This window comes from Myotis davidii, unplaced genomic scaffold (assembly GCF_000327345.1).
Source record: "Myotis davidii unplaced genomic scaffold, ASM32734v1 scaffold726, whole genome shotgun sequence".
Lineage (NCBI taxonomy): Eukaryota > Metazoa > Chordata > Mammalia > Chiroptera > Vespertilionidae > Myotis > Myotis davidii.
In genome coordinates this window covers 2,896,292-2,906,110 of record NW_006297808.1, presented here as the reverse complement: position 1 = coordinate 2,906,110, position 9,819 = coordinate 2,896,292, and the positions used below count along the sequence as shown (strand labels likewise).

Genomic DNA, 9,819 nt, shown 5'->3' with positions numbered 1-9,819 from the left:
CGGAACCACCATCCTCCACTGCAACCCCTACACTGACAACCAGCACTACTACACTGACTCCAGCCACTACATCCACCATGGCCTCCACTACGTCTCTTCCATCCACAACGGCCATGACCACAACCACTGCCAGAAGCACTACCCCGGAACCACCATCCTCCACTGCAACCCCTACAAAGACAACCAGCACCACTACACTGAATCCAACCACTACATCCACCATGGCCTCTACTACGTCTCTTCCATCCGCCCCGGCCACAACCACAACCACCCCCAGAACCACAACCCCGGAAACCCCGTCCCTTACTGCAACCCCTACACAGACAACCAGCGCCACTACACTGACTCCACCCCCTGCAACCACCATGCCCTCCACTACGTCTCTCCCACCCCCCGCGGCCACAACCACAACCACCCCCAGAACCACAACCCCGGAAACCCCGTCCCTTACTGCAACCCCTACACAGACAACCAGCGCCACTACACTGACTCCACCCCCTGCAACCACCATGCCCTCCACTACGTCTCTCCCACCCCCCGCGGCCACAACCACAACCACCCCCAGAACCACAACCCCGGAAACCCCGTCCCTTACTGCAACCCCTACACAGACAACCAGCGCCACTACACTGACTCCACCCCCTGCAACCACCATGCCCTCCACTACGTCTCTCCCACCCCCCGCGGCCACAACCACAACCACCCCCAGAACCACAACCCCGGAAACCCCGTCCCTTACTGCAACCCCTACACAGACAACCAGCGCCACTACACTGACTCCACCCCCTGCAACCACCATGCCCTCCACTACGTCTCTCCCACCCCCCGCGGCCACAACCACAACCACCCCCAGAACCACAACCCCGGAAACCCCGTCCCTTACTGCAACCCCTACACAGACAACCAGCGCCACTACACTGACTCCACCCCCTGCAACCACCATGCCCTCCACTACGTCTCTCCCACCCCCCGCGGCCACAACCACAACCACCCCCAGAACCACAACCCCGGAAACCCCGTCCCTTACTGCAACCCCTACACAGACAACCAGCGCCACTACACTGACTCCACCCCCTGCAACCACCATGCCCTCCACTACGTCTCTCCCACCCCCCGCGGCCACAACCACAACCACCCCCAGAACCACAACCCCGGAAACCCCGTCCCTTACTGCAACCCCTACACAGACAACCAGCGCCACTACACTGACTCCACCCCCTGCAACCACCATGCCCTCCACTACGTCTCTCCCACCCCCCGCGGCCACAACCACAACCACCCCCAGAACCACAACCCCGGAAACCCCGTCCCTTACTGCAACCCCTACACAGACAACCAGCGCCACTACACTGACTCCACCCCCTGCAACCACCATGCCCTCCACTACGTCTCTCCCACCCCCCGCGGCCACAACCACAACCACCCCCAGAACCACAACCCCGGAAACCCCGTCCCTTACTGCAACCCCTACACAGACAACCAGCGCCACTACACTGACTCCACCCCCTGCAACCACCATGCCCTCCACTACGTCTCTCCCACCCCCCGCGGCCACAACCACAACCACCCCCAGAACCACAACCCCGGAAACCCCGTCCCTTACTGCAACCCCTACACAGACAACCAGCGCCACTACACTGACTCCACCCCCTGCAACCACCATGCCCTCCACTACGTCTCTCCCACCCCCCGCGGCCACAACCACAACCACCCCCAGAACCACAACCCCGGAAACCCCGTCCCTTACTGCAACCCCTACACAGACAACCAGCGCCACTACACTGACTCCACCCCCTGCAACCACCATGCCCTCCACTACGTCTCTCCCACCCCCCGCGGCCACAACCACAACCACCCCCAGAACCACAACCCCGGAAACCCCGTCCCTTACTGCAACCCCTACACAGACAACCAGCGCCACTACACTGACTCCACCCCCTGCAACCACCATGCCCTCCACTACGTCTCTCCCACCCCCCGCGGCCACAACCACAACCACCCCCAGAACCACAACCCCGGAAACCCCGTCCCTTACTGCAACCCCTACACAGACAACCAGCGCCACTACACTGACTCCACCCCCTGCAACCACCATGCCCTCCACTACGTCTCTCCCACCCCCCGCGGCCACAACCACAACCACCCCCAGAACCACAACCCCGGAAACCCCGTCCCTTACTGCAACCCCTACACAGACAACCAGCGCCACTACACTGACTCCACCCCCTGCAACCACCATGCCCTCCACTACGTCTCTCCCACCCCCCGCGGCCACAACCACAACCACCCCCAGAACCACAACCCCGGAAACCCCGTCCCTTACTGCAACCCCTACACAGACAACCAGCGCCACTACACTGACTCCACCCCCTGCAACCACCATGCCCTCCACTACGTCTCTCCCACCCCCCGCGGCCACAACCACAACCACCCCCAGAACCACAACCCCGGAAACCCCGTCCCTTACTGCAACCCCTACACAGACAACCAGCGCCACTACACTGACTCCACCCCCTGCAACCACCATGCCCTCCACTACGTCTCTCCCACCCCCCGCGGCCACAACCACAACCACCCCCAGAACCACAACCCCGGAAACCCCGTCCCTTACTGCAACCCCTACACAGACAACCAGCGCCACTACACTGACTCCACCCCCTGCAACCACCATGCCCTCCACTACGTCTCTCCCACCCCCCGCGGCCACAACCACAACCACCCCCAGAACCACAACCCCGGAAACCCCGTCCCTTACTGCAACCCCTACACAGACAACCAGCGCCACTACACTGACTCCACCCCCTGCAACCACCATGCCCTCCACTACGTCTCTCCCACCCCCCGCGGCCACAACCACAACCACCCCCAGAACCACAACCCCGGAAACCCCGTCCCTTACTGCAACCCCTACACAGACAACCAGCACCACTACACTGACTCTAAGCACTGCATCCACCCTGGCCTCCAGTACGTCTCTTCCATCGACCACGGCCACGACCACAACCACTAGAAGAAGCACAACCCCGGAAGTACCATCCTCAACTGCCACCGCTACACAGACAGCCAGCACCACTACACTGACTCCAACCACTACATCCACCATGGCCTCTACTACGTCTCTTCCATCCACCACGGCCACAACCCCAACCACCACCAGAAGCACCACCACGGAAACACCGTCCTCCACAGCAACACGTACACAGACAGCCAGCACCACTACACTTACTCCAACCACTTCATCCGCCCTGGCCTCCACTACGTCTCTTCCATCCACCGCGGCCCCGACCACAACCACCACCAGAAGCACAACCCCGGAAACTCCGTCCTCCACAGCAACCCCTACACAGACAGCCAGCACCACTGCACTGACTCCAACCACTACATCCACCATGGCCTCTACTACGTCTCTTCCATCCACCACGGCCACAACCCCAACCACCACCAGAAGCACCACCACGGAAACACCGTCCTCCACAGCAACACGTACACAGACAGCCAGCACCACTACACTTACTCCAACCACTTCATCCGCCCTGGCCTCCACTACGTCTCTTCCATCCACCGCGGCCCCGACCACAACCACCACCAGAAGCACAACCCCGGAAACTCCGTCCTCCACAGCAACCCCTACACAGACAGCCAGCACCACTGCACTGACTCCAACCACTACATCCACCATGGCCTCTACTACGTCTCTTCCATCCACCACGGCCACAACCCCAACCACCACCAGAAGCACCACCACGGAAACACCGTCCTCCACAGCAACACGTACACAGACAGCCAGCACCACTACACTTACTCCAACCACTTCATCCGCCCTGGCCTCCACTACGTCTCTTCCATCCAACACGCCCACGACCACAACCACTACCAGAAGCACCACCCCAGAAACACCATCCTCCACTGCAACCCCTACACAGACAGCCAGCACCACTACACTGATTCCATCCACTGCATCCACCCTGGCCTCTACTACATCCCTTCCCTCCACCACGGCCACAACCACAACCACTACCAGAACCACCACTCCAGAAACTCCGTCCTCCACAGCAACCCCTACACAGACAGCCAGCACCACTACACTGACTCCATCCACTGCATACACCCTGGCCTCTACTACATCCCTTCCCTCCAGCACGGCCACAACCACAACCACTACCAGAAGCACCACTCCGGAAACTCCGTCCTCCACAGCAACCCCTACACAGACAGCCAGCATCACTAAACTGACTACAACCACTTTGTCCACCCTGGCCTCCACTACGTCTCTTCCATCCACCACGGCCACAACCACAACCACTACCAGAAGCACCTCCGCGGAAACACCGTCCTCCACTGCATCCCCTACACAGACAGGCAGCAATACTACACTGACTACAACCACTCTGTCCACCCAAACCTCCAGTACGTCTCTTCCATCCACCACGGCCACAACCACTACCACAACCACAACCACAACCACTACCCCGGAAACACCGTCCTCCACTGCAGCCCCTACACAGACAGGTAGCATCACGGTCACAACCTCTCATGCCACATCTACCTGGAATACTACACTTACTTCTACCAGTGAAGTTTCTACAGGACCTGTCACAACAAAGATAACTCCTTCCCCAATGACGTCTGCTGTGACTCCTACGACCACAGTCATTTCTGTGCCATCCACCACTTCTACTCCAGTGACCACCAGTACCTTGACACCCACCACCACTGTGCTTCCGACTTCGCCAACTCATTCCACAACACAGCCAGTGTCCACTGTTACCACTAACTCTACCCCCGTGTCCACCATCATTACCACACCCTGTACTACCCAGGCCACCTCCATCCCCACACCTTCCTCTAGTGCCGTCACCACAGCCACAACGGAAACGCCCACTTCTGCTGTCACTTCAACTCCGTCCACTTCCATCACAACAACTTCCCTCTCTCCCTCCACTGAGACAACATCCAGGACATCTACCACCAACATGGAAACAACATCCACCTCGACTGCCACTCAGACTACTCCAGGCATCACTACTTCAGAGAGCTCCTCCACAGGTAGCACACCCAAATCCACAGCAACCCCACCTGCCTCTACCTCTGGCACCTGGCGGACATCCACAACTGAAATCAGTACTTCTACCAGCATTTCCCCTTACACAATCACTTCTAGTGATATTGTTGGCTCTACTTCAGGAACATCAGGGACTGTGTCCACAAACATGGGAACAAATTCCACTCTGACGACACTGCATACTTCAAGTGTTTCTACCATATCATTTCCTCCTATATTGAGTACATCTACAAATGCAATAACCACTTCCTTTAGTACCATAATCTCATCTTCAGTTCCCATTATAACAATGTCCCCTTCTCCTTCTTACACCAGTGAAAATTCCGTGCCCGTTACTACTACTAACCTTTCTCCTATCACCTCACATTCCTTCAGTACAGGAAACAAAGGTTCTTCTTCTGTCCCTGCTTTTCCTACTTCTTCACCTTTAACTACAAGAACTTCTCCATCCGTGCCTTCTACTATAACCTCTTCTACTAAAGCAACCACCACTTTTACTATTTCCTCCACTACCCCTTGTCCAGAATTTATATCAGTTACAATAGTGCCTACTTCTCCCACTACTCCATGCATAGAAATTGATTCTAGTGGTAAAGTTACTTCTACACCCACCATTCCATTATCAGTGTTTACTTCTACTACTGAGTTTGCCACCACCCCTCCTAGTTTCACTAGTATGACAACTGTATTTCCTACACATATGGACACTTCTACTTCAGTTCAGGAAACTGACCCCACCAGCATTATAACTGATGCTGCTAGTTCTACCAGCCCTGGGACTGTCCCCATTAACACAATTTTGACGAGCACACAAAGACCCACTAGGGAGACCTGGATGAGCACCACGTCACCTGTGTCCAATTTCAGTAGCTTCCCACCAACCATGAAACCAAGCAGCAGCTTTCCAACTGCCATGATGACGTCAAGCAAGTTGACAGACCCCACCCTAACCACCAACAGGACTCTAGAGACATCGGTGGCCACCACTCAGACTCCCACCACTTATACGTCACCCAGGACAACTTCAACCTCTACTCAGATGACCACACAGTCTAAATTGACCACCACTGCAGGTTTGACATGCTCATTCCCCTACTAAATTCCCGTGTCACCAATGTCAGGCTCTTTCCTGAACTTCCCTTTCTTCCTGTGCTGCCCAGGCACTTGTGAAAATGGTGGCACCTGGATACAGGGCCACTGCCTCTGCCCCTCGGGGTTCTCTGGGGACCGCTGTGAGCTCAAGGAGATCAAGTGCCAGAATGGAGGTCAATGGGATGGCGTCAAGTGCCACTGCCCCAGTGCCTTCTATGGCATCCGCTGTGAGTTTGCCGTGGAACAGGTGGAAGTGGGTGAGTCACCAGGGTTCTGCCCTATGTACTTTCTTCTGGGAGGTGCCATTGACTCTCCCTGGGTTCAGTCCTGTGGTTGGCCTGGAGGCACCCATTCTCTTTTGCCCAATCCCTTCATCCCTGCCTTCTCTCCCAGGCCCTCCCTTATCCCATCTCATGCTTCTTCTCTACCCTCACCCCCAGGAAGTGGCTGGGACCACAGTCCTTCTAGGGTCTCCTCCCAGCCTGGCTGCTCAGAGCTATATTAGTTTCTAATTGCTGTTGTAATAAACTACCACAAACTTGTGGCTGAAACAACACAAATTTCTTACCTTATAATTCTGTAGGTTAGAAGTCCAACATGGGTCTTGCTGGGCTAAAATTAAGGCTTCAGCAGGGCTGCATTCCTTTTCAAAGAATCCATTTCTTTGCTCATTCTACCTTCTGGAGCCTTCCACATTCCTTATCTCAAGGTCCCTTCTTTCCATATTCAAAGCCAGCAACACTACATCTGTGACTTTTTTCCATACTCACATCTTCCTCTGGCTGATTCTGACCTTCACTGCTCCCTCTTCCACTATTAAGGACTTTGTGATTATATGGGGCCTTGGATAATTGGTGTTAATTTTTACATATTAAAGTGAGCTGATTAGTAACCTTAATTACATCTGTAACTTTGGTTCCTCCTTGCCATGTAGCATAACATATTCACAGGCTCTTGGCATTAGGACATAGGCATCGTTGGGGGCCATTATGCTGCCTCCCACTGGGGCAGACAAGGGAGAGACCACAGGCTTGACTTCTGTGCATTCTGACTTCATTCTTTCGCCCATCTCAGGAAAACTCATCTCAGAATTCTTACCTCTCTTTCTCTCCTGCTATTCAGTTAGTCCTCAGGGAACATGGAGAGGGGCCATGGAAGAAGCCTCTGGGTTGGGGTGATGATGTCAGACAGGAGTGGAATTTCAAATGATAAGAAAAGGGCTTGCTGCGTACAGAGACAGTGGACACTGAAGTGGGCATGGAGGTGTCTGTCCAAAAGGAATTCTCCCCGGAACTCAATGATAACACTTCCAAGGCCTACATGGATTTCAGCAACACCTTCAAGCATCAGGTGAGGGGAAATAGGAGGGGACTCATGGGTTCTCACCTGGAGCTCAGCTTGGGCCCCTGGTGATCTTAGGTCTGGTGGTTCAAATGTGAGCCCAGGGACCCTTGGCATTTCAGATGCAGAAGGTTTACCAAAACGTGCAGGGGTTCAAGGATGTGGAGATCCTGTCCCTGAGGTAGGAGACTCTTCTGGGGCTGTGGAGGTAGTGCTGGGGTGTGTGTGTGTGTGTGTGCGTGTGTGTGTGTGCGCGTGTGTGTGTGTGCGCGTGTGTGTGTGTGAAGAAAGGCTGGAAAAGCCATCACTTGCTTTTGGAATCATCAAATTTCATAAAGAGAAGGACGAAGAGAATATGCAAGGGAATTACTCTATGGCGGATTTTTGGGGATAATTTTCTGGGGCAATTTCTCTGTAAGAGGGATGCCATCCTTACCTTTTTTTTATAAACATATTTTTTAAATTTATTTCAGAGAGGGAGAGAGAGAATCATCAATGATGAGAGAGAGTCATTGATTGGCTGCCTCCTGCACACCTCACACTGGGGATTGAGCCCACAACTTGAGCATGGTCACAGGTTGAGCAACTGTGACCTCAACCACCAAGCCACTGTGACTGGGTGCCATCCCAACTTTTTAAGTGCATTCTGGGGATTGAATGTGCCCTGACCGGGAATCCAACTGTGACCTCAACCACCGAGCCACTGTGGCTGGGCGCCATCCCAACTTTTTAAGTGCATGGGAAGGAGAGGGATTGCATGGGACATGTAGGGAGTGGTGCCTGAGGGTTGGTGGGAAGCCTAGTATCTGCACTGTAGCTGGTCTCTCTCTGGTTGGCACCTGGTCTGCTGAGTGGGTCAGCATGAGCAAGATACTGCGCCCAGGATGGCCTGATTTGGTAATAGCTTGAGGCAATGCAAGAGAATGGCCATCATTCCTTGTCCTGCCTTCCCAGGCTGATCACCTCAGGGATGCTGGCAGCTCCTTCTGAGCTGTTGGGAATTCCAACTCATTGCCTTTGTTACCCTTCCTCCCAACACCTATGCACTCATCGTTTGTCCTAGAGGTGTCTTACTAAGGATCATTGTGCCTCAGGCCTGGACACCTTTTAAGATTCCCTGACCCCCTTCATCCCCTCAGGAATGGCAGCATCGTGGTGGACTATATGGTTCTGCTGGAGTTGCCCTTCAGTGTCCAGCTGGAGAACGAGTATGAGAAGATGAAGACAGTCCTGATGGAAGAACTCCAGAATGTCACCCAGGATCAGGACAGCTGCCAGAACGACAGTGAGTTGAGGCTGGGGGCCTTGGGCTAGAGGGAGGGGTCAGGGTCACAACCACTATCCCAGTCTGCTCTAGCTCAGACAGGGGCCTCCTGGGCTCAGGTGCCAACCCTGTGGTACCTCCAGCAGGTTTTGAGAAGGACACAGGCCCACAGCCAACTGGGTCAAGCATGGGGTTAAGAAGGAACTTGCCAGAAGTTGGGTGCTGGGTAGAGACCCCTTGACAGTTCTTAAGGTTTCCAGGATGCCTGAGGACCACTGATTATTCCAGAGACATGAAGGAGGCCAAAGGATTCTTCCCTTGCAGCCCATCCATACATCCCCCTTACCGACAAAGCCCTTGCTGCCCTTCCCTGTGTTTGCCCTGCTTCCCTGGCCCTGAATCCTTGACTTCTCCTACCCAATTCCACTTGTGCTTGTGTCCCCCAGCCCTGTGTTTTAAGCCTGACTCCATCAAGGTGAACAACAACACCAAGATGGAGCTAACTGTGGAAGGTGAGGAAAGGCCTAAGTGGCCCCAGGAAGCCATGACCCCTCCCCCAGGGACTTCTGCCCATTGGAATTCCCTGGGGAGGATGGGGAGACCTTTTGGGGAGGCAAGTGATGTGGCCTGGGCAGTCCTGCCCGTCCTGGAGCAGCAGAGAAGGTGAGAAGAGGGTGGGGATCCTGGGGGACTGCCCTCCCTCATCTAATCCCAGGGTCTACCCCACTCTTGGAAATATAACAATTTTCAGAATCATTATAACCAGGCCTCTGAGTACAGTGGGTGACGTCGCTGTCTGTCTGCCCCCTACCCCCACCCCAGCCATCTGCCGCCGAGCCGCTGCCCAGGGGTATGAGGACTTTTACTTCCCCTTGGTGGAGGAGAACAGGCTCCGCTGCGTCACCAACTGCACCACAGGCATACCAGGCGCCATGGACTGTAACCAGGGCCAGTGCCTCCTGGAGAGGAGCGGGCCCACGTGCCGGTGAGGCCCGAGCACAGACTGGAATCCCGCCCACAGCCCACTGGGTCTACCAGTAGGCCCCGCCCCAGCCCTGCC

General features: G+C 55.3%; 1 protein-coding gene across 1 annotated transcript in view; it reads left to right on the top strand.

The window, feature by feature from the left end:
• Positions 1 to 7,337: 7,337 nt before the first annotated feature.
• The window catches only part of LOC102756902 (mucin-3B), a 4,654-nt gene continuing 2,172 nt past the window's right edge, over positions 7,338 to 9,819 (top strand). Inside the window, exons 1-5 of the mRNA XM_015570283.1 lie at positions 7,338 to 7,504; positions 7,618 to 7,676; positions 8,635 to 8,780; positions 9,206 to 9,271; positions 9,582 to 9,744. Of these exons, the coding sequence (XP_015425769.1) occupies positions 7,412 to 7,504; positions 7,618 to 7,676; positions 8,635 to 8,780; positions 9,206 to 9,271; positions 9,582 to 9,744 (527 nt within the window). The 5' untranslated portion in view covers positions 7,338 to 7,411. The remainder of the gene's footprint in view (positions 7,505 to 7,617; positions 7,677 to 8,634; positions 8,781 to 9,205; positions 9,272 to 9,581; positions 9,745 to 9,819) is intronic.